This window comes from Pipistrellus hanaki (genome assembly GCF_964339955.1).
Source record: "Pipistrellus hanaki genome assembly, chromosome: 2".
In the NCBI taxonomy this organism is placed as follows: Eukaryota; Metazoa; Chordata; class Mammalia; order Chiroptera; family Vespertilionidae; genus Pipistrellus; species Pipistrellus hanaki.
Window position 1 is genome coordinate 192813417 of NC_140504.1, and position 25395 is coordinate 192838811.

Here is a 25395-nt window from a genome sequence, read left to right on the forward strand (position 1 = left end):
GTGCTTGATCGAGGAGAAACCAGAGCTCAGAGAGGTGCAGTGACTTCCCCAAGAGTGCACAGCAGGCACAGCATCCACACGGGGCTCCACGCCTGTGGGTCTGACTGCGAGCCCCTGTGGGATCCCCGGGGCCCACCCTCCGTGGGGACAGGAAACCCAGCACAGGTGACGCAGACCAGGACGGGGAGCAATCCCTCAGCCGCAGGAGCGAGCGAGGCCGGCGTGGCTCAGAGTCGCTGCAGCTTGCACAACCCCGGTTCACGCAGACTCCCGTCTCCGGGGCCCCGTACCGCACTCGGCACCGCACCTGCTTTCCCACCAGGTGCATGTGCGTCCGGATCTGCGTCCTGGCAGCTGCTCCTGGGGGCTGCCCGCTCCCTCCCTCCCTCGCTCCCTCCCGCCCAATCTATCTTGGCTGCCCTGAGGTGGACTCAGGGGGAGCATGAGCACCCGGCGGGGTCTGCCATCTGTGCAGTTAACCCTCCGCTCGCCCTCTTGCAGACACACACACACACACACACACACACACACACACACAGTGACGGAAGCCCAGGCCCCTGACACAAGCTGCTAGTTATAGCAGCACAGAGAGAGGCCCGGGCAAGGAAGGCCTGTCTGTCTGTCCACAGGCCCTGGGCTGACCTGGGAGGACAGGCAGGCAGCAGAGGCACCAGCACTGCAGACCTCACCTCCACCCCAAAGGGGACTGACTGACAGCTGCAGCTTCCTCGGGGCCTGGGCAGTTCTCACCACTAGGGGTCAGCATCGGACAAGGAGACCCAGGAGGGAGGTAGGGGCTGAGCTGGTCCCATGAGGGACCCATGGATCCTGACCAGGGCGGCCCAGACGGAAGTGACCCTAGAAAAGCTTCATATCATCAATCACCATGTGCAGGCGCCGTACTAAGCACTTCCTGGGCTTAATTTCATTGAAATCCTCCCAGGAGCCCCAGGCCGTTACCCCTGTTGAGACTTGATGAAATTGAGGCTCTGAGAGGAGACGAGTTCTGCACAAGGTCACACAGCTAGAGAGTGACGGGGGCTGGATTTGAACCCGGGACCCACGGCTGCATCACACCATCAGCATGCATCAGTGCTCTGCAGGCTAAAGTGGAGCCCGGCAGGCCTCCTCACCCCCGGGCCTCCCACCTGGAGGGCAGACAGGGCGGGTTGAAGACCCTCAGCCCCACCCAGTTCCAGGTACAGGCCACAGAAGCCCAGAGAAGTTCAGTGAGCAGCCCAAGGTCACACAGGAGCAGGCAGAGCAGACTCCAGGGCTCTGGGCCGAGATTTCCCGGCCAGATCCGGACACCCTGGCTCTCTGTTCCCACGTGCAGGCTGAGGGCACCGCAGAAAACAGCTTCAAATGTATTTTGAAGGTTTGCTTTGGATTAGAAAAAAGACACACTTTCCCCCTGGATGACCCAAATAAGACATTCTCACTGTAGATGAAAATCTCTCTCTCTCTCTCTCTCTCTCTCTCTCTCTCTCTCTCTCTCTCACACACACACACACACACACACACACTCAGGAAGATAAAACCCACTTGTAATCCTAGTCCCCAGAGGTGGGTACCATTGTTAATTTTTGTGTGTGCATTTCCTCCCAAATGTTTTCCTAAACAAACATATATATATTTTTAAAATGGGCTTTTCCTTTTACAGTAGCCTCGGGAGTGCCGAAGAGTGGACGGCCTCCCAGCGCCCCAGGCCCCAGGCAGGTGGGTGAGAGACTCCCCAGGCTCAGGGGTTGAAATGGAAAGAAGATGCCAATCATCACAGACCCCGCCCCCAGCCCCGCCCCCTCCCGGGTCCTGCTCTGCTGGACTCCACTCCACTCCAGGACTCTCTGTGCCCTGTGTCCCAGCACAAGGCCCACCGCCCCGGGAGGTGAGGGCGGGGCAGTGAGGGAGGGCTCACCATGGCCAGCTCAGCCTCCAGCTCCTTCATCCGGTTGTCCTTGAGGTCCAGCTGGGAGCGCAGTGCTGTGGCGTGGTCCGTGGCCTCCTTGGCTTGGCGCCGGAGCTCCCACTTCTCCCGCTCCAGCAGGTCCTTCTCCTTGGCCAGAGCTTTGACGGCATCCTCACTCTCCTGCGGGGGGGTTGGGGGGGGGCAGACAGGGTGTCACCACGGGGAGTGCAGGGCCTCCTCAAGGCCCAAGCATGCCCCGAGGGGCCCTGACTCCCAACCACAGAAGGCTCTGCAGTAGGAAAGCTCTGGGTTCGAATCCCAGCCATGCCACAAACCACAAGGGCACAGACACAATCCCTTGGTAGAGGCTCAGGAAGTATGTTTCAGTGGCTGACTGAGCAAATGTTTGTCACGGGGCAGTTGTCTGACTTCATCCAGTCTCCGTTTCTCTGTATTTAAAATGGGGCAGCGGGGACCCAGCCGGCGTGGCTCAGTGGTTGAGAAACGACCATTCTCTCTCATCACTGATGTGTCTACCTCTCTCTCTCTCCTTCCCCCTTCCTCTCTGGAATCAAAAATAAAATATTTTTAAAAGTGGGGGGAAGGAGTCAATACTATTTGTTTCAAAGAATTGTTACACAGATTGAATTCATGTGAGGGAAACATTTAAACAGTCTGACAGACGCTAGGGTCCATAGTGGGCCCGAGGTTCTGTTTTGTTGTTGGGTAACATGCATGTGACAGGGAAACAGGACAGAGAAGGCGACACCTGCAGCCCAGTCCCCGTGGCCGCCATGGGCCCTGCCACCACCCCACAGGGTCACAGCCCCGGTGACATAGGCTGAGTCCTCGGCACAGTTCCCGGCCGGGCACTGGGCCCGCTCCGGGCTGGAGCTCCGCCGTGTCGTTCGGAGCCAAGTCAGCAGGTAAGGAACGTGCGGCGAAATCAGGGGCCCGACCTCTGCTGTCAAGAGCCAAGGTTCAGGAGGGCAGTGTCCTTCCCCAGAGGAAGGTCCCCACGGGGGCCCTGCCCAGGCTGCCGGCCACGGCCTTCCCGTTCTCCACGTCAAGAGCTAACCTCCAGGTCTCTATGTGGCCCGGGACCACGGAGAGGTGGCTATTTGCCTCACCAACAACCCCGTCGCCCATAATCGGTGAATCAAGTCCCTCCGGTAGCTGACCACAAACTCCTACTCATCCCACAGAGCCCAACGCCCAGCCACTTCCTCTGTGACGCCTTTCAAGACGGTCTCCCTGCCTGCCGAGTCCCTGCTGCCTCCCCGGTGCTCCCGGCACTCTGTTTACACACTTCCTATGGTGTCATAGGTCAGACGCAGAGCTAACCCTCACTGGGCACGGAGATAACCTTCATGGGCGCACAGCTAACCCTCACTGGGCACTTCCTGTGCCCGGGTGCATGCGGCGTGCTCCACGCTCACCATGGCAGACGGGCCTCACACAGCTCCAGTCTGCACCGTGTTCACTGTTTGGCAGATGAGGAAACGGGAGCTCAGAAAGGCCGAGATGCCCAAGGACACACACCCGGGGAGCCAGGGTCTGAACCGAGGCCAGCCTGTCTCCCGAGCCCCACGGGCACCGCCTCAGCCAGCCAGTCTGTGTTTGTCTGCCCCGACGCCACGGAGCCCTCAGCTGGGGGCTGTGCCTGCTCCAGCTCAGTGCCTGGACTGGGCCAGCCACAGCAGAAGCCTCCCCAGGGTAAGGTGATTAGATGTCCCGATGTCTAACAATTTGTCCCGCGTCCTGAGGCGTTTTAAAACGCCGGACAAATTGTTAGAAATCGGGACTGTCCCGCCAAAAGCGGGACGTCTGGTCACCTTACCCCAGGGGCACAGGTGACATGAACAGAGTCCCTCCCAAGGGGGACCGGAGAGCCCCCCCCCCTTGCAGGGGTGGGAGAGCTGGTGTCCGGGGAGTGGGGTGTGGGGGGTGTAGGGGAGGGAAGGGGCCCTGACCTTGCGGTGCTGCTCGTAGTTCCGGATGAAGTCCCGCAGCTGCTCCTCGCGGCTCTCCAGCGTGGCGTACAGCTGCTGCATCTGGCTCACCAGGTCCGTCTTCTCGCCCTTCAGGCGCTTCCGGTCGGCTTTCATGGCTGGGGGACAGGAGAGCGGGTGAGTCCTGGGACCCTGGTTGTCTGCCAGCCCCAAATGCTGAGAAGGGACCCTATTTTGACCCCTCCCCACTTTTAAATATATATATTTTTATTGATTTCAGAGAGCAAGGGAGAGGGAGAGGGAGAGAAACATCAATGATAAGAGGGAATCATCCATCGGCTGCCCCCTGCACGCCCCCTACTGGAGATCAAGCCCGCCTCCTGGGCATGTGACCTTGACCAGAACTGGACCCGGGACCCTTCATTCCGCAGGCTGAGGCTCTATCCACTGAGCCAAGCCAGCTAGGACATCGATCCTCTTTTTAACTGATGAGGAAACGGTGTCCAGAGACAAGAAGCTTCTCTCCCAAGCTTCCAGGTCACTCCGTGGCACTCTCAGGATTCGAACCCGGCCTGCCTGTTGCTCGAGTCCCTACTGTTGCCTCTCAGTTTCATGGATCCAACGAGGGTAAGGTGACCAGATGTCCCGCCAAAAGCGGGACGTCTGGTCACCTTAAACGAGGGGGTAATGTTTTTGGTTGCTTGTCTATCCCCGCTCTGAACTGAGTGGTCCCCAACGTGACCTGCGGAGCCTGTGACCGGTGGGTGTGAGAACCAGAGGGAAGCGCCAGGGGGTGGCTCCGAGGGCGGCCACTGACCCACGCGAAGGTACCATGTGGCTTCCTGGGAGCCTCGGGCGGGCTCTCTGCGCCGGTGGAGAGACACGGCTGCCCAGCAGGTCTCCTGGGTTCCCGTGGGGGTCACCCCTCTGCCCTCTGGTTGGAAATGAACCCCCGGGCTCGATGTACCCCCCTCAGCCTCATCGGGGTGAGAACTGGACTTGGCTCTCGAGACTGGAACTTCGGGAGGGGATCTCCTCCTCACCGCCCCACGGGGCCTTCCCTCCCTTTTGCCCCGTGGCTGTGGAGGGCGTGACACTGTGGCCTCCGTGGACCGCCCACTGCCCCAGCCCCGCTGTCCCGCCACGGAAGAGGGCTGACACGAGCACACGCCTGCACTGGTGGCCTCCTGGGGGGGCGGGGGCTACGATTGGGGGTGCCCCGAGACCAAGGGCCAGTCTCTGCCTTCAGATCAGTGGCGCCTTCTTCAGACAAGAGCGGGAGCTCCCCTTGCTGTTGGATAAGCACCTCCTGGGTGCCAGGTCCATGCCTGGAGAGGACAGGGTCGAACAAGACAGGGCCCCCGCTTTCGGGCGGTGGCAGATCTGATGGAGGAGACAAACCCCTGGGTGCATGGATGACCGAGTCTCCGCCCACCCTCCTTCCCAGAGAACCCCGTGTCTGTGCCCCGTCACAGCTCCGCTCCCCAGCTCCCTGCCGCTGGAGGGCACGGCTGCAGTTCCGGCCACTGAGACGCACACAGACGTCGGCTGGGCGATCCGCTGGGCTCTTTACAGAAAAGGGTCACAGCGAGCCTCCCCCATCACTGCCTTCCCGCTGGGAGCACCAGGATGGAGACACAGGCTGAAACCGGGGGGCAGGCGGGCAGACAGACAGAAGGAGCCTGGGCTGCTGGTGCATCACCCAGGCCGGAATACACGAGAACAGGAGAATCTATGGGATTTCCCGTTACTTGCAGCTCAGCGCACTCCCGACACAGGCGCTCCGCTGAGGGTCCTTCCCACACGCTCTCCGCTCTGGGCTCTGCCCACCGCTGGGCTGCAGCTGCCGGGCCGAGAACGGGAAACACGAGTGCTGGGCCTCTGGGCCCGAGCGCCAAGGGAAGACCACCTGCCGACGCGGGTAAGGCGCCTCTGGGACCTCCGTGGGAACAAAGAAGGTGCGGGGCCCCGCCTGCCTGTCAGAAGCCACGTGTCCACCACCTGGGACATGTCACTGTGGGGTGCTCATGTCCGTGTGCATGTCACTGTGGTGCTCATGCTGTCAGTGTGTGGTGCTCATGCTGTGTGCATGTCACTGTGCTCATAGCTGTGTGCATGTCATGAGCACCACACGGCCGTGTGCATCACAGAGCAACATGCACACGGCCATGAGCACCACAGGGCGACATGCACACGGCCATGAGCACCCGACAGCGACATGCACATGGCCATGAGCACCACAGCAACATGCACACGGCCATGAGCACCACACAGCGACATGCACACGGCCATGAGCACCACACAGCGACATGCACACGGCCATGAGGACCACAGGAACATGCCTCCTTCCTTCCTTCGTCACAGGGATGCTCTTATTTCTCCTCTCAAACCGCTTTGATGTTCTCCAAACAGCCCTCACACCTGCTGAGGTCTGCGAGCCATGACCGGCCTCCGCTCCCCTTCCCGGCCACCGGCTTCACCCGGGCGTGTCCCATCCCAGCAGCCAGGCCGGTGGAACCCTGCCATGGTGACGGTGACGTCACGCCCGGCGGGCCCTGCAGGGTCCCGGAAGGAGGCTCGCCCGGCTCCAGGGCGTGCGGGGACTCTGAGGTGGAGGGAGGGCAGTGCGGGGGCCTATTTTTCTAACTGGGAGGAGGCGGATGCTCGCATGAGATGAGGGTGGAAGCAGGTCCCAGCTGCAGCCCCACGTCCACGGTGCTTCTTGGGGATGTCACCTTCCTCCGCTTCTGGGGGGGCCCTGCCGCAGGAGTGTCAGCAAGGAGCGGCACCAGCACTTCTGCCAACGCCAAGGCGGGTGGGGACCGGAGAGAGCAGGGAGGTCTCTGCACTGACCGCCCCCCCCCCGCCCCCCCGCCCAAGACCCAGGCAAGGAGGCCATAGCCGATTCACAAGGAGAACAGAACAGGTAAGTTCTGAACTTTGGGGGCCTGCAAAGAGGGGCCTTGCAGGCTGCTTTTAGAGTACGTGGGTTTTCTCCTTCCCACCGGGCAGTGCCTGCGTGAGAACCTGGCGGGGGAACGGGGACGAGGTCCTCGCCTTCCCCTCTCTCAGCCTCAGTTTCCCCTCAGTGTGAATGTGCTGGACTCGGAGAACTTCCTTTGGCTTCTGAGGCCCTAGGACCTCCACTTCGATGACTACACCCTCCCCCCGCCATCGGCCTGGGGTCGGGGTGCTGGGTCTGTCCCGCTCTGAGTCCCTGAGCTGTCACTTACCTCCAGGCCTCAGATTCTAGCCTTTAAGACGATCCCCACGTGCCAGACACTTTTCAAGCCTCGTGTGGGTTTTGGTCGCTGAATTCTCACAGCCGCCTTACTAATTCAGTCCACGGACAGACAAGGAAGTGGCACCCGTGGAGATTAGGGGACCCGGCCAGGTGGTGAGTGGCAGTGCCCACCTGGCCCCAGGACCCACCCAGCCTGCTATCCTGCTGCTCTGCCGCCGCCAACCCCCAACCACCTACCTCCGCCCAGCCCGGTCCACCTCCCCTGCTCCTCGGAGCTGGTGCTGGGGGTGGGTCTGCGCCTGCCTTACGGAGGAGGAAACTGAGGCACAGAGGGCTCCCTTACTCATCGAGACCCACACGGCTCAAGCAGTGGACCTGGACTTGCATCAGGGACTCTGACCTTGAGCCCCTTCCACTCCTCCATCGCCTCCATGGAAGCACACGGCCACGGCCAGCAGAACCTGCATCGGCCCTCACGGCTAGGATGGCCCAGAACTCCCACCGTCACTCCCTCCTGCAGAGGCCACGCCGTCCCAGGGGCTTCCCGAGGGTTCCATGAAGGCGGGTGGCCTTCTCGTGCACACCCTATGGCTGTGTGTGTGTGTGTGTGTGTGTGTGAGAGAGAGAGAGAGAGAGAGAGAGAGGGAGAGAGAGAGAGAGAGAGAGAGAGAGAGAGAGAGAGAGAGAGGGAGAGAGAAGTCACCCCCTCTTGCTTGCAGGATCCTCAGTCAGCCCCGGGCACAGCACATGGTCAGACCTCCCGTTAGTCTGGGCTCAGAAGTCCGCAGGCTGGGCCAGGATGGCCCCAAGCTAAGAGGCCCTGTAACCATTCCCAGCCTGGCGGATCCCAGACAAACCTAGACTCAGAGGTGGGGAGGGGGAGGCCTCAGCCCAAGTGTGACAATCCTGGCATCTGCCAGTAGGGGGCCGCCCTTTCTCTTCCAGTCAACATTTCTGTCCAGTTAAGCCAGTGGTCGGCAAACCGTGGCTCCTGAGCGACATGCGGCTCTTTGGCCCCTTGAGTGTGGCTCTTCCACAAAATACCACGGCCTGGGCGAGTCTATTTTGAAGAAGTGGCGTTAGAAGAAGTTTAAATTTAAAAAATGTGGCTCTCCAAAGAAATTTCAATCGTTGTCCTGTTGATACTTGGCTCTGTGGACTAATGAGTTTGCCGACCACCGAGTTAAGCCTTCAGCATCTACAGATTCTGGGAAAGGAGGGTGGGAAGGTGGGAGCCAGAAAGGCCTGGCAAACCACTCAGAATAAAAACTCACCAACATGGTCTTCCAGCTCAACTTCTCTTTACAGGAGTGGAAACTGAGGCCAAGAGAGGAAAAGAGACTATCTAGTATCACACCGAGAGTCAGCACAGGTCTCCTGAATCTTAGGCCAACACAGCTGGCGTTAAAAGCACTGGTTCTGGAGCCTGCCTATCAGAGCCTCAGTCTCCTCATCTGTAAAATGGGGACAGCACAGTCATTGCTGCTTGGTACGGAACAGACCTGCACATCCCGAGTGAACCAGCAGGTGCAGACCTCGAGCACTGGGGGAGGAGGGAAGTTCAGAGAGACACACCTTCAGGCACAGAGCCCTGGACTCCAGTCCAGCCTCTGCCCATCACCAGCTGGAGGGCCTGAGACACTGCACAGGGCATCTTTTATCAAGTTCCCCAGGAGTCAAGGCCCCCTGGACATCACCCAATACCTCAGTGCAGCAGGGGATCATTCCCTGTTATCGTTTCTGCCGATCCTCCCCTCCCCAGGCTCCCAGGCCTGACCTCAGACTTGACCGACCTGGCAGGCCGGAATGGGAGCACAGGCCAGGGAGGCACGTTCAACACCCATAGACTTATGGTCCCGGGATGGGGCTGCATCAGTTTGTTGTTGTTGTTTTGCTGTTTGGAAGCTGAGCAAGGTGAGGTAAGAACAGGTTAGAGTTCAACCTACTTCACGAAGGTTAATAAGCAGGCTCTTGCCCCATTGGGTGGCACTCGGGTAAGAGAGAAGCCTATCACGCACTTGGACAAGCGGCAGCCACCAGGGGCAGCTGAGAACACTGCACCCACAGAGCCCAGGTGGCCGTGGATGTGGCTGGGTGGTGGCGGGTCTGACCGGGGGCGGCTCTGCTCCTCACAAATGGAAACCCCCTTTACTTCTCACCATCTGGCAAAGTGGGTTGACCGCTCACATGGCCAGCAAGTAGTGGAACTGGCACCCGATGCCAGTCCTTTGACATTTAAGCCCGTGATCTTTCCAGAATCCCCACAGCGGCTCTCTCCAAGTGCAGCCTAGAAAGTGAGGCAGCCTGACCTTTCCAACCTCCTGGCTAGAGTAGGAAAGACAAATACCAGGAACACAGGTTTTCATTTTTCAATCCTGTGGCCATGCAGACATGACTAATCAACTACACACTAGAGGAATCTGGGCCGATTGGAGATGTCTGCCATGGCAAGAGAGGGAAGTACAGATTGGCTAGCTCTGCCTCACACCGATCAGAATTGGTACATTTGAGAGTCTTGTCTGGTCAATGCTGTGCTAAACACCACTCACTGCACTCCATGGAACCAAGGTCAACTCCATTCAACCAAAAGCAAGAGGCAATTCTCTCAAATGGTAATAAACCAGCACATTCACATCTTGGTAAGAAAACTCCAATCTGCATGCTTAACAGTGAGAGAGCAGATGATCTTTCTCAACTGGGCCAAAGGCACATGAAGGACTACTGGGTTTACTTACACACACACACACAATATATATATATATATATATATATATATATATATATATATATATATCTCAATATATATATCTATATATATCTATATATATATCAATATATATATATTTATACACACACACACACACACACACACACATATATATTACAATATTTTATTGATTTTTTTACAGAGAGGAAGGGAGAGAGAGTTAGAAACATTTGATCAGCTGCCTCCTGCACACCCCCTACTGGGGATGTGCCCCTAACCAAGGCACATGCCATTGGAATTGAACCTGGGACCATTGAGTCCACAGGCCGACGCTCTATCCATTGAGCCAAACCGGTTAGGGCTACTTACATATTTTTAAGGTCATCCCTGCCATAAGCTTTTAGGGGCAGGGACCTGGCCTGCCTTGTTCACTACTGTATATGCAGCATCTGGACCAGTGACTGGTACATAGTAAGTCTTCAGTAAACACTGAACGATTGACTGGCAAATGAATGACTAAAACCTCCACTGGGCTTTTCCCTATGCCACACAAATAAGCAATGCTCTCTCGCATTTTTAGCAGAAACCCACCATTCTATCCCCTTTCCCTCCCCAGCTCTCATTCCATTTCTCGCTCTTCTTTTTGGAGCAAAAACGCAGAGGAGGATGGTGTGCCCTTGTGCCTCCACCTCCCCCCTCCCATCCTCTCTGGCACTGTTCTGATTTCTCCTGCTCCAGGTCACTGACAACCTCTGGGCTGTGACCCTGAGCCCTCATCTGTCCAGTTCCATTTACACAGGAGACACCTTCTCTTGCCCTCCCGGCCCCTCTGGCCTGTTTTTTCTCCCGTCTCCTGCGGTTCTGTCCTCATCTCTTTGCTGACCTTTGTCACAGCTGACTCTCAGCATTAGCAGTCTCCGTCCTTCTTTCCCGCTGCTCCTTGCTGGGCTTGTCCAGCCTCCTAGCTATTATTTTTTAGAAGATGTTTTAAAATTGATGTTTAGAGAGAGAGAGAGGATGAGCAAGAGAGAAACACTGATTGGTTGTCTCCTGCAGGCTCCCCACTGGGGATTGAGCCCACACACAGGGCATGTGCCCTGACTGGGAATCAAACCCAGCACCTTTCAGTGCACAGGATAATGCCGAACCAACTGAGCCACACCAGCCAGGGCCAGCCTCCTAGCTTTAAATCCAGCCACCTTCTGATGCCTCCCAGCTGGTGGTCTCCAGCCTGGCCCTCGCCCCTGACCTTCACTTCAGAGCCAAGCTCCCGCTAGGCATCTGACAGCATCTCCAACTTAATGTGTCTCAAACTGGTCCTCCAACAACCCAAATGCTAAACTGTTTTAATTTTTATGTCTTAAATGCTTATTTTTTAATATTGGCCTTCAATCTGACCGTCCAACCATGTCTGCGGGCCTCACATGGGTGCTGGACCGCTGATGGGAGCGAGTGGGTGTCCCCAGAAGAGGGAACAGGCGAGGATCTGGGTTCAGACATGATTGGGGGGGACCAGGCTCTGCAGACAGAGACCTGGGTTCAAAGCCCGGCGCCACCATGCACCGGCTGTGTGACCCTTAACCACTCTGTGCCCTTTCCCTCCTGTGTAAGGCGGGGATGGCAGCTCTACTCCGTTCTACCGTGGCGAGCGTGCAATGAGCGCCAAGGCCCTCCACTGCGCCTGGCGATGCCTGCCTGCCGAGGCTTCCCTTCTAAGCGACTGGCTCACAGTCAGTCCTCTCAGGGGGGGCCGGGCACCCAGCAGGGGGAGTCTGAGCAAAGGCCACAAGACCACTGGGTGCAAGGGCGCCTTGGGCCTGGGCAGGGTGATGGCAGGAGGGGTGGATGAATGCCCTTACCAGAGATGCCCAGCAGCTCCACGGGAAGAACCTCAGATGGACGAGGGAGGGCCCAGGAGGGGAGCAGACACCTGAAGACACAGTGTAAGGGGAGCCGTGAGGGCAGAGGGGCCTTTGCAGGCTGTGCACGTCCTGCTGGGGGTGGGGCTGCTGTCGCTGTGGCCCCTCACTCCCTCAGCTCTGGATCCCTCCGAGCTCACCTGGAAGGCCCGCGTGGCCGCCAGGGAGCCGGCCCACTTCCTCCCCAGGGAGCCGGGAGGGCCGGGAGGGGGTGATGTTTGTTTTCCAGCCTCTGAGGGCGAGTCCAGGAAAAGTCCTCCTTCCTCCGAGTCACCACCACAAACAGCGGCAGGGGATGGGCCCGGGCCACTGACATTCCCCAGACGGTGACGGGGACAGAGATTTCTGGAAAAGAAGCATCGGCCACAGCCCCACGCCCCACACAATGAGGCCTATTTTTAAAGGCTCCCGTTGGTGTGTGAGGTCATTCCCAGGCACCATGATGGCGCTGGCTTGGCCCCAGGGGAAGAGGAGGAGTTGGGAAGGTGGTGGGTGGTGGCTGGGGAGGCGGGACACCAGGGTGCAAACTGGTGTGACCCGTGGCCTTGGCTGGGTCTTGGTGCCCTGCCCTCAAGATGGTCCTTCAGACCCTTGGGAAGCTGCCCTGAGCACCCAGGGGTGTGGGGCCTGGTCTCCAGCAGGGACCCAGCAGGGCTGGCAGTTCAAGGGGGGGACACATGCGGCAAATGTGGCTCATTAGGCGCTTCCCAGGGCGGCTCAGGAGCCGGCTTCAGAGCCTCATGGTGCAGACCCGGAGCTGACGGTATGGTCTGACCTGGCCTTGCCGCACCCTGGAGCTGTGACCTGCAGCAAATCCCACAATCCTGTGCTCCGGCAGTGCCGCCAAACACCGGAGATCCCGGCCACCGCCATCCCTAGCAAACGGCAGGTTCTCACTGCCACCCGGGCCGGGCCCCGAGACACCTGACGCCACCCCTTTAGCTGGCGAGAACTGGAAGCCACTGAACTTAAGAGCGCTACACAAGACTCAGACCGCCATGCCCAGGTGTACTGGTGACTGTACATTTAAATGCGAGTGAGTGTCATCAGATGAAAGATCAGCCAGGCCTGTCCCTCACTACATATACACGCAGGACTGATAAACTCTTGGGCTGGGAAATCGTGTGTGTGAGCAGACGTACTCACTCAGGCTTCTCCGAGGGACTGTGGTTTGTATTATTGGGGAAAAAGCTCAAAGGGTTGCCAGGGAAAAGGAAGGTAGCAGATGGGGGACCGACAGGGGGGTCAGAGGGGAGGATCTCAAAGACCCCATGGGGTCCCTGGGAACCAAAGGAGGTAGCGGATGTAAAAACCTGCACGCCTCCGCGGACGGAGAGCTTACTACTCTTCGGAGCAGCTCCATCCGTCACACCCTAGAGGCAGGCTGATGGGACTGGTTTCTGGGGGTGGTACCGGGGTCGCCTCCAGCACACTAAGAGTTTACATTTAATTATGCAACACCCATGAGATCACGGTATCTGCAAAGGCTGCTTTAAGATGTCCTCTGGTGGGTCAAGGACGAGGTGAGCAGGGTTTTGCTCTGAGGCCTTAGAATTGACTCAGCTGCAGGCTGACTGTGTGCTGGGCACTGAGCATATCATGCTTATTGTGTATCAGAGTCTGGTCAACAAGACAGACAGGTTTTATTTTTGTTCTGTTATTGATTTTTTACAGAGAGGAAGGAAGAAGGAGAAGGATAGAGAGTTAGGAACATCAGTGGGAGAGAAATATCCATCAGCTGCCTCCTGCACACCTCCTACTGGGTATGTGCCCGCAACCAAGATACGTGCCCTTGACCGAAAATGAACATGGGACCTTTCAGCCTGCTCTATACACTGAGACAACTCGGTTAGGGCAATGGTTGGCAAATTGCGGCTCACGAGCCACCTGCAGGTTAAAGACATTAGTACATTATGAAATGTTTTTTTTAAGTGTTTTCCCCTAAGGTAGTGGTTGGCAAACTTATTAGTCAACAGAGTGGCAAAACACGTCTCGCAAGCCACATGTGGCTCTTGAGCTGCAGTTTGCTGACCACTGGGTTAGGGCGACAGACAGGTTTTTATCTTGATGGAGCCAAGGTAAAAGCACTGGAGGTGCAGCAGGTGTGGGGGCGCGGGCCCTGTGCAGAGGAGCTAATTTTCTCGGGAGGGCAGGAGTGAGCTCTAGGCACACAGAGCACCGGGAAGCCGTTCTCCCTGACAAGTGATTAACTGGCGCTACGGGCTACACATCAGTCTCTTGTGAGTTTGACTCATGTGCGTTTGTCATGAGAAATCTGACTTTTTTGGAGCCGAAGAGCAGAATGCAGGACTGTAGCAAGGGAAGGCCACCCACTCCCCAGACACCACAGCCCACCCACTTCACATAAACCTAAAAACATAGGAACAGGCATATCATGCTTATTGTGTATCCGCAGCATTCTAAGTACTTACCATATTATTAATGCTTACAGACCCCCTACGAAGAACGCACTATTATTTTGCCCCCCCCCCAAGAAAAAACACTTTAATTTGCATAAAGGAGGTGCTATTATTATTTACAATCATCACTCCCATTTTACAGATGGGAAAACTGATTGACAGGTTAAATCAGTGTTTCCCAAACTTCTCTCATGATGAGAATCACCTGGTGGAGTTGTTAAAACACAGATTCCTGAATCCCAACTAAGAAGTGCTAAACTAGAATTTTTGAGAACATATAGGTAAAATTGCATACCTAACTTAGTGCTCTGTATATAAAATCTGTCTTAGAGCACTAGTTAAGTATACAATTTTACCTATATGTTCCCAAAAATTCTAGTTTAGCACTTCTTAGTTGGGATTCAGGAATCTGTGTTTTAACAACTCCACCAGGTGATTCTCATCATGAGAGAAGTTTGGGAAACACTGGGTTAAATCATACAGCCAAGGACCCACCACAGGAAAAGCACCTTCAGGGGCTCGTTTCTCATGACTCAACAAAAACAATGTAATCAGAGCCAGGGAACGCTGAGGGGCAGGAATCTGATTGGGGGGGGGAGGGTGGTTTGAGGGGAGAAAGGATGGGAAGATCTGGCCACAAACTGCCTATCTGTCCCAGCAGAATGGTCAGGGGCTTCCCTCTGAGTAAGGGACAATTCTAAGACCTTTCCCGGGAGAACAGCTTTCCTGACGGGGACAAATGCCCCAGAGGTCCCTGGGAGCCAGCAAGGTCCCCCTTCCCCAAGAAACAGCTGAATGTCTGGGTCTCTGTCCCAGCGTGCTGGAAGGACCGGGTCTTTAAAAGTTACTCCAGCAGAGCTCGGCCGGATGATCGGAGACTTGGCCTGGAAACCAACCGACACGGAGACAAGTGATGGGACCGCACCAAACCCACAGCAGCAGCAATAAGCCAACCTCACCTGGGCCGCGGAGCGCTGCTTTACAGAACACCCCCCGGGCCCCTCCTAGGAGCCTGCAAAGCGGGCGGGGTGAAAGCTTACAGTCTCACTTCACAGGTGTGGAAACCGAGGCTCAGAGAGTTAGACATTTGCTCGCAAATGAACCAGAGACTGGTCTGGATTCAAGTCACAGACCCCTGACAAGGCAAATTTAGGTTAATCCTCTTCCCCCGGGGGTGTGGCTGACTCTGGGGCATCTGGGTAGAGGTAGCCTGAAGGACTTAGGACTTATCCAGAAGGACCAAGGGCGTGCTCTCAGCCCTTTTCCTGGACTCAAGAGCGAATCCTGCTTCCTGCGCAGCCTGTGACTCTGAGCCAGTGGTTCCCCGAGACAGAACCCTCCCCAGGAACGAGCTCCCGCTTCCCGGGGCTCTGGCAGTCGGCCAACGGAGGATCCTTCCCGAGTCTCCCAAGATGTGCTGCGCTGCTGGGCTGTGAGACACGGCAGCAGAGGAAGCAGACTGCTGGGGAAGCAGGGGTTTCTGAAGAGCAAAGTAAGGACCTCCCTGAAGTGCCCCAGGGCCTTTGCACAAGCCATTCGCTCTGCCTGGAACACCCTCCTCCACCCCAGCGCACGGCTCCCTCCCCTGCCTCCTCCAGGGCTCCATTCACTGTCACCTTTTAGGAGGGGCCTTTGCTGTGTCTCCTCATCTCTGAATCTGCTGGCGCCTGACCTCCCAGCACCGTCTGCTTTCCCTCCCAACTTTGTTTCTAAGGCTCTTTCCCACCTGACATAATGTAACTTCCGCAGTTACTTGGTTACTGTCTAGCCTGGTGGGGATTTTGCTATTTATTTAAAAATATATATATATTTTATTGATTTTTTTTTTCTTCCTTCAGAGAGGAAGGGAAAGGGAGAGTTAGGAATATCGATGAGAGAAACATCGATCAGCTGCCTCCTGCACACCTCCTACTGGGGATGTGCCCACCACCAAGGTACATACCTTTGACCGGAATTGAACTCAAGGGTCCCAGGCTGACGCTCTATCCACTGAGCCAAACCGGTTAGGGCGGATTTTGCTACTTTTGTCTCCTGCTAGAGGCACACAGAACTGAGACCGTGGTCTGTCCCATAGAAGATGCTCGATAAATATTGGTAGAAGCATTTCAAAGGGGCCACCGTAGAGGCAAGGACAGGGTATAGTAATCTCCGCAAGGGAGGATCTGAGCTGCCGGGCTTGGCAAGTGGAGCCTGGGGGTCATGGCAGGAGAGGGGGTGGCGTTCGCAGAGCGGGGTGCGTGCGGAGCGGGTGTTTGGGGAACCGCACCCAGTTACACCTCGCCCGAGCGTGGCTGACCTGGGAGCTGGAGAAGCCGCTGACCGCTCCGGCAGGGCTGCTCGGAGACCACCCTGAGCTGGGGCTGAGCCCGAGGGTCCGATGCAGGAAGGCTTAGAGGAGTAAAGAGGGCCTATGTCTGTGTGTGCCTCCCTCTGTCCCTGCTCCCTGGCTGTGCCCCGCACTGGGCCTGAGGAATACACGGTTATTTAGCCGCAGAGCAAACAGTCGGCAAGGTGATGCTTATGCCTCCCAGTGTGGCTGGTCCCGTCCACCCAGAGGCGAGGTGCCACCTCCAGCTCCCAGCCCTGCCGGCGGCGGGAGCCTTGGGCATAGCCGGGCCTTATTTTGAACACATTTTCTAACACCAGAGACACAGGGGCTCCACACCAGCAGGAGGCTGGAGCCGGCCACCCCGCTCACGTCCCCGCTCCGCTACTAGCTGGCTGTGTGACTTCAGGTGAGTGTCTTCACTTCTCTGGGCCTCTACTGTTGCCCCGTGTCAGCCTCACAGAAGACAGGGAATTTCTGCTTTTGAGGAATTTACAGCCAGACCAGCATGACGGTCTAAATGCAAACGAAGAGAGTCATGTCTATTTATTTTGCTCATATTATTGTTATTATTATTTTCACTCAGTCACTCACTCACTCATTCATTCATTCAGGCAGGCTTTATTGCCCACGTTAGGCCTGGCACCATGCCAGCACAGAGACAAGATACCTCCGTCTTGATAACAGCAAGGCCCTGGGGGTACGCACTGGGAGGAGCAGGGTGGCCAGACAGGTCGTGAGCTCTGCGCTGGGAGGGCAGATGGGCAGATCCCCGAAAGGCCTCTGGGAAAGACGGGACTGGGCCTTTCCCAAAGTCCCGACCATCGGGCAAAAGTGCAGCCAGCAGCCTCCTGAGGCTGCCCCTCGGGCATGCGGGCAGGGAGGCCTGGACTCTAGACCTGACGTGAGCACACAGCCTTTGCCGCTGGACTTGCCTGGTGCAGAGCACCTGGGTGTTCCATGAACTGGCTCCTTGTGAGGGCAGGTCCCACCCTCTGGGGCTCAGTCTTACGGACAACATGGGAGGGAACTCCTCTCTCTCCAGAGGCCGAGCCGGGGCGGGGGGCTGATCCCTAGGATACGTGCTCATGCCGCTGGCTCTCAGTGGACGCATCGTTTCTGAGTTTTCTAAGTGGTTGGACCCTTTACAGATGGATTACTTAAACCATTTCCTGCTGATCTAAGGCAAAGATCTGACTCGGCGACGAAAGCGGAGCACCTAACGCATTTTTCGGACAACTGGTCACTGCAGGGAAAAACGCTGCCTTTGTCCCGCCTTCCCTGCAGGAACTGGACCGGTGGGTACCGGACCGTCTCCGCAGAGGAGGAATCCAGCTTCGACACGAAGGAGGAGCCACACAGGAGAGACCACACAGGACGGAGCCACCACTGTGCCGCCTTTGCTGACGGGCGGGACTCAGCGCGGCACCTCCGGGCGGCCAACATCACAAGAGACAACCAGACAGTCCATGTCGGGAGGAGCGGCGGGGGCGGGGGAGGAGGACCCGCCATCTCCTTGGAAGGCCTCCTGCAGAAATAAGTGGAGGAGATGGTCCAGCCTGCAGGTGAACCACCACTGACCGGAAATTCAAAGGACAGAGGGACACGCGGAATGACACCACGGGGAGGCAATTAGCGAATTTCAGATCGCGGGAAACACACCGACAAGCAGCGTGGCTCCTTCCCCGGACCATCCACAAGGACGACGACAACAGAGGAGGGAAGAGGACCCTTCAGAGGAGGAGACATCTGCACCCATCACACCACGTGGACCTCGAATGGATTCAGAGTCCAACAAAGTCTAAAACACGAATGTAGGAGCACGTCTGAAACCTGAGTCACGACAGCACATCTGATTCATTTATTTCAGGTGCGATAATGGTCTGGAAGTTCTGTGTTTTTTAAGAAGTCCTTCTCTTTGCTAGGGACACACTAACCCAGGGGTCAGCAAACTCATCAGTCAACAGAGCCAAATATCAACAGTACAACGATTGAAATTTCTTTGGAGAGCCACATTTTTTAAACTTAAAACTTTTTCTCGTGCCACTTCTTCAAAATAGACTCGCCCAGGCGGCGATATTTTGTGGAAGAGCCACAAGAGCTGCGTGTGGCTCTTGAGCCGCAGTTTGCCGACCACTGCACTAGTGTATCTATAGATGACACGCTGTCTCAGAGATCTGCATCATGATAGTCTGGGGGAGGGAGTGGATGAGGGTGGAACAGAGTTGGGGCGACAAAGATGGAGTCAGCACTGGGTACAAGGGACTCGTTACTCTACTGACCTCTGTGTGGAACTGAAACGTTCTGCTAAAAACATCGCCAAGCCCAGCAGAGGGCATGTCCTGTCTCCTCCGTGTGCTCCAGACTCAGGCTTTACACATGGCTCCTCTGTAGTCTTTCCTCTCTCCCCCTCTCCACCCTTTTCCCTCCTCTCCCTTCCCTCCCCTCCTCTCTGCGTGGCTGACAGCTGCCTCCCCACAGGAGTGCCCATAGCAGCCCGTCTCTCTGAGCCGCTGCAGCTCCACAGGCCCATCGGGGCTGTGTCACGTCGGAGGCATCCCAGCGGAGCGGGAGGTGCCACCCGTGCGGTGCCCAGGAGCTGTGGCTCTGGCTCTGCCTGTCCCCAGGTGCCCGTCATTCCCTTCCTGGGGCTCCGGTTGCCCAGAGCCGAGACGGCCGCCATGGGGCCACCCTAACTCATTTCTGGCTGGATTCTGGGGGTGGGAGGGAGAAGCAACTGGTGCGAATGCCAACAGACACGGTCCCTTCCCAGCATCATCCCGGGCTCCGGCCCCGGCTCTGGTTTAGCACTGCCCCTGCCCGACCGGCGTGGCTCCGTGGTTGAGCGTGGATCTGTGAACCAGGAGGTCATGGTTTGATTCTCAGTCAGGACACATGCCTGGGTTTTGGGCTCGAATCCCAATGTGGGGCGTGCAGGAGGCAGCTGGTCAATGATTCTCCCTCATCGTTGATGTTTCTCTCTCTCTCTCTTCCTCTCCCTTCCTGTCTGAAAAAAAAAAAGAAAGAAAATGAAATAAAATAAACGTGTCCCTGTCTGCAACCTGGCGGAGGATGGGCTGGAGCTTGCTAGAGTTCCCTGGTGCCTGGGATCGCAGGGTGAGGCCGGCCAGGCTGCAGGGCGGGGGACTGCAGGCCGCCCTGAAAAAGCGCCAGCTCAGCTCGCAGGGTTTATTTACTTCTGCACGGAGAAAAGCATCTGACCTCTTAAGGAAGCCGAAGTGAAGAATTTCCTGGCCGATTGTCTGGGAGGAATAACAGGAACTGAGCTCGTAACAGCCCGAGCAAACACTGAGGGAAGCGGCGAGGCCTTGGGGACAGGACCAGGAGGGAGTGGAACTCGGCATTGTCGCTCCATGTCCCCAACCACTGCGACTCTGCCTCCCTGTCCCTGTCCCTGCCCAGGCCTCCTGGACACTGAGCTGACTCTCTCAACAACGGGCAGTGCCTCAGTCAGACCCTGACCTTGGGAGGTACATGCGGCAAGGAATTAAGAGCCTTAGACTTGGAGCCAGACTCCAGAGCTAGAGGCCCTGACACCCGGGCGGGCCCCACAGCCTCTGGTCCCTCAGTCCTGCAAAGCCTGGCGATGATCTGGAAGCTCGCCTACACGGAGCTCCGTGCACTGGTCTGCACACTGTGAGTGCTGTGCCAACCATGGGGCACTGAGGCTCCTCACCCCTGGGGTCTTGCTCACGTGCACACAACGTGGTACCAGCTTCCCATTTTATGGATGGGCAAAGTAAGGCCAGGAGGGCTCCAGTGACTCGCCTTTGCTCACACAGCTCCTGAGCGCCCAGGCCTCCCCCCGGGCTTGTCTGAGACCTGCCTCAGCGTTTTGCACCGCTCACGGGCTTGGGAAAGAGGGCCCGCTCCTCTGTGAGGCTGGCAGCGGGGTCCAGAGTCACAGCCGGGCCCCAGGCTCCGCATCGGGGAAGCCTGGATGGGGAGGCCTGGCCCCGCGGCTGGGCTTACGGTAATGAGCTCAGGGCCGAGCCCCCAGGGAAAGCCGCCATCCGCTCCTGCAGGCCGCAGCTGAAGACAAACAAAGCAGCCAGATCCTCATTAAGCCTCCAGGACAAAACAGCTCTTTTATTAACGTGGGAAGCGGGGAGGGAGGCCCCTCCGCGCCAGAACTCGGCAGGAGGACGCGCCCGCCGGCTGGTCCTGCTCACAGGGCTGCACGGAGCTCGGAGCTCCCTCCTGAGCGGCCGAGGGGCCCAAGCCCTCACACCGGAGATGCTCTGAGCTGATACACTGCCGGGGACAAAACTCCGTGTGCAAATCGAAGCCACGCACTTGAAGGGGGTGGGTGGCAATCAGATCTGCTGGCAGCGGTGCTGTGGGGAAGTGAGGAGTGCACGCTGTTCCCAAACAGTGTTCTCGGGGCTAGAGTCACCTACTTCGCAGGGCATCTCAAACATCTGTCCTGCAGGCGGCCGGCGAGGTACTGGCCCAGCCCGGCCCAAGTCCAGCCAGGACCTTCCTCCTCCTCCCTGCGAGTCCGGGCGCAGGCAGCCTGGGCAGCAGCCAAGCCCGCCAGCCCTGGCCTCAAGAGCGCACCTTCCCCACCTCCTGGCCAACTGCTCTGTGCCTCAATGTGCTCATCTGTGAGGTGGGAACACAAATCTAGGCCTCGAAGGATGGCTAACCCGCTGGGTTTGGAGCAACAGCCCTGGGTTCGAATCCTGCCTCTGCAGCTCACTAGTGACTGTATTCTCCACAGTAAATGGGGATAGTCCTATATAATAAACAGGTAATATGCAAAATGACCCTCATGCCCTCATAAGATGGCCACACCCATGTTGTCACAAGATGGCCAGCAGGGGAAGGCAGTTGGGGGCAATGGAGCTGGCAGGAGAGGGCAGTTGGTGGCGATCAGGCTGGCAGGGGAGCAGTTAGGTTTCAATCAGGCCGGCAGGGGAGTGGTTAGGGGCAATCAGGCAGGCAGGCAGGCGAGTGGTTAGGAGCCAGCAGTCCTGGATTGCGAAAGAGGGGTGTCCGACTGCCGGTTTGGGCCCAATTCCTGCAGGATCGGGCCTAAACTGGCAGTTGTCCCGAGGGGTCCCAAATTGGAGGGTGAAGACTGGGCTGAGGGACCCCTCCCCCAGTGCATGATTTTTGTGCACCGGGCCTCTAGTTATACTAATGAAAGTAGTGACCATGCATGGGCTTGTGCAATGGGTTGTGGGCATTCTGAACTCATTTAATCCTCAGTGTCTCTCGCTCCCACCCAGGTAGGTGCTACAGCTCCTACTTTGCAGCTGGGGAAGCCGGCAGAGTCTGTATGTACAGTGACCATGCGGAGTGCACCTGAGCTCAAGCCCACCTGCCTCCCAGAGCTGTCACCAAAGGCTACGGGGTGCTTGTCGGGGGCGTGGCCTCTAGAAGGCAGGGAGCAAATGTAGCTATAGTGATGAGTGACACCATCCTCCCCTGAAGGTTCTGCTCCTGGGGGCACCAGGTGGGGGCACCGAGGTTGGCACTTGGGTGCAGCGGGTGAGACTCCGCCTCTGTGCAATGGGCTGGTGCAGCGGGCAGGTGTGCCTGACACAAAACACGCCCGGGGGAACGTTATCCGGCTGCTGAGGGAGCGTGTGTGTGCCAACCCTGAGCCGGGGACCGGGAGAGGCCGCTCTATGACCACCACAGCCAAGGACCTCTCCACACCCCAATGTCCACAGCCCCCCTTTCACGCTAGAACTCGAGTGTGGAGCACGCTCCCTGCCTTAAGCACAACCAGGAGGAGTGCTGTCCCTTCAGTGGGCCTTGGCGGGCCGAACCCATGGGGCCGAACCAACGGGGCCGAATGGTTTCCTGCATTTTGCAGAGACAGCTTTATGGAGGTCGAACTGACAAAGAACACACAGAGCACACCGTTTTTAAAGCGCGTCATGAGATGCATCTGGACTCATGTGCAGACCCCTGACATCACCAGCACCGCCCGGACCGAGACCGTGCTCCCGGCCCTCCGCCGGATGGATGCGGACCCAGGTCCCAAGCACCAGTCGCGAAGCACGTGGGTCAATCTGGGCAACAGACCCGGAAACAGACACCAGGTGCTGAGTGTCTGCGGAGATCCAGGCACGGAGCCCTGTGCTGCACACACATCCTCCGGGGAGGTGGTTACGCATGGAACCCCCAAGTGCCAGGGGACCCAAGTCCAAGTCCCAGGTCTGCCCCTCCCCCTGGGTGGCCTGGGCACCTTCCTTTCTGGCTCTGTGCCCCTCCCGCGCCTCCTGAGGGTAACTGCAGCACCCACCTCACAGGTTCCACTGGCGGAGGTCAAAGGGTTAATGCCCACCCAGAGCACCCGGCACAGGGCCTGGCCCTCGGAAAGCGCTTCACAGGTCAGCACTTTTTCAAACCAGGAAGTTAAGGGAATCGTCCAAGGTCAGTGATAACCGGCCCGGGCAGGCTGCTCCCCAGGCAGGCTGCTCCCTGGACAGCCTGGCCCCACACCCGTGCTCCTAACCAACCCCGTGCGCCCTCCCTCCGGGACCGGATGAGCTCAGAGCCTAAGCAACCAGGTGTCCTCGCCTCTGTGGCTGCGGACCTGCCGGTTCCTGCCCGAACCGACCAGGCGACCTCTGAGCAGGTCACGCGCTCAGCAATCTCCCTGCAGACTTCAGCCCAACCCCCGGCCCGCGGCTCCCCCGACAGCCCGCGTTCTCACCAACAGGGCTGGCGGGGCTTGGCGGGGCCGGGGAACATCTGGGGCCCATCTCCTCTCCTCCCACGCCTCCCCGGGGCCTCCTGCCCCAGATGTGTCAGCTCTGAGGTCCAGGGGCCTCTGAGAGGGGGAGCCGCCCCAGCAGAGCGGCCGCCGGGAGCTCAGCTCTGCAGGACCAAGCGGGATGCTGCGGGGGAAACCACTTCCTGCTCTGAGCCGCCCATGGGGGGGATGCAGAGCCATCCCCACGGTCCTCCCCAGGGTGGTGATCCGGGTGGGAGAACGCAGCGTCTGCAGGAGGCCGACCCCGGAGGCGGGAGCCCTCCAGCGGCTGCCGCGTGGCGTGCTCATCGGCGGCGCCGTGGCCCGGCTCTGCCCTCGCGGTCCCAGGGGCGCTGCTCTCCCCTCCGACAGACGAGGAAACTGGGGCCCAGAGGCACCTGCCACTTGGCCGAGCTTCACCAACAACGCCCCTGAGCTGGTGAAGCTGGAATGTGAATCCCGGTTTCCGTAAACTCGATCCACACACACAACCACGGGGCCACCTCTCCACCCGCTTCTCAGCGGAGACAGGCCGGACGGAACAGTATTTTCGTGCTCTCTCTATGCCAGGGGCTGGGGCCGGTGCTCCAGGTCTCAGAAACTCTCCCTACGGTCCCTGGAAGAGCGTGCCTTGTGCAGAAGCACCGCTGGGGGCTCGGAGGGTGAGGGGGCCGAGCGGGGTGCGAACACGGGCTCCCTCACGGCACCCCCAGACCGGGTGTGAAGGGAGGCGCTCCAGCAGGCAGGAGGGCTCCGGGCTGCACATCAGGGTCCTGTGGCTGCTGTGACAAGCGACTTTGTGGCTGAAACCAACACACACTTACTCTCTTCTAGTTCCGGAGGTTGGAGTCCGAGGTAGGTTTCCTGGGCCCAGATCCATGTGTCGGCAGGGCAGTGCTCCCTCTGGGGGCTCTAGGGGGAGGCCCTGACCCTGCCTTTTCCAGCTGGAGGCTGCCTGCATTCCTCGGGCTGTGGCCCCTTCCTCCTCCTTCCCACCCAGCAGGGCAGGGCCCGCACTTGTCTCTGACCCTGAACTTGTGCTCCCGGCACCACATCTTCCCTCTCCGACCTGCCTGCCTCCCTCTTACAAGGGCCCACCCAGGTCACCCAGGGGCACCTACTTAAACTAATCCCCTCTGCAGAGTCCCTCTGCCAGGCAAGGCGGCCTGCTCGCAGGGTCCAGGGATTGGACGACGGCCATCTTTGGGGCCATTCTTCACAGCCACGCACAGCGCCAGGGCCACGGGCGGGCAGGAAGGAGTCGAGCCGGACAAGGCAGACCGAGGGCGTCCCGAATCCATCAGAGAGGCCCCGGGGGAGCGCGGCGTGGGGTGGGGAGACCCCGGGCTCCCTGTCCACACGCCTCCAGGCCAGGCCCGGCTCCAGGTGGGGCCACGGCCACAGGCTTGTTCCTCGAAGAGCTGAAAGGCTTTTAGGTTCTAAAAATACCGGCCCGTCGCTAAACAAACACGGGGGCCGTGTGAAATGAAGCAACAACATGAAAGGCCCGGCCAGGGGCGCCCGGACACTGAGCTGCGAGGGGACCAGGCAGCGCCCTCCGCCGGAGCAGCCAGAGCCATTTCCGAAGTCCTCACAGAACTCACGGCCAAGGTCAGGCTCTGGACGGGGGCCAGCACGGGGTGTGTGTGTGTGTGTGTGTGTGTGTGTGTGTGTGTGTAACTGTGGAGAAAGAGAGTAAACAAACACTTGTGGGGCGTACTGTGGGGTGCCCTCCTCCTGTCCTCCAAACAGCCCTGCAAAGGAGCTCCTCATGCCCCTGTCCTGTCGGTCCTCCTGGCCCAGTGGAAGCTCAGAGAGGGGATGTGACTTGTTCAACATCACACAGCACTGAGACCTGGGATTCCAACCAGCTCACCTGCCGCTAAGACCAGTGTCCCTTCCCTTTCCCCCCAACGACTGCCAGGTCTTTCTATTGATTTTTATTTTAATTAGAGAGAAGGGGTGAGGGGGGGGAGAGAGAGAAGCATCCATTGGTTGCCTCCCATATAAACCCCACCGGGGATCAAACCCACAACCTAGGTATGTGCTCTGACTGGGAATCAAACCTGCAACCTTTTGTTGTAAGGATGAATGTTCCAACCAACTGAGCCTCCGGGCCAGGGCAGCCACCGCCAGGTTTAACACCCGCACCTGACAGACATCTGCCACCTGCTGCTCCAGCCGG

General features: G+C 58.2%; 1 protein-coding gene across 5 annotated transcripts in view; it reads right to left on the reverse strand.

The window, feature by feature from the left end:
• Positions 1-25395, reverse strand: part of KAZN (kazrin, periplakin interacting protein) — a 537286-nt gene that overhangs the window by 38850 nt on the left and 473041 nt on the right. For all 5 annotated transcript variants that reach the window (XM_084875307.1, XM_084875306.1, XM_084875308.1 and 2 more), the window contains 2 exons: positions 3883-4019; positions 1919-2089 (listed from right to left, as the gene is read on the reverse strand). In XM_084875307.1, coding sequence (XP_084731433.1) covers positions 1919-2089; positions 3883-4019 — 308 coding nt within the window. The remainder of the gene's footprint in view (positions 1-1918; positions 2090-3882; positions 4020-25395) is intronic.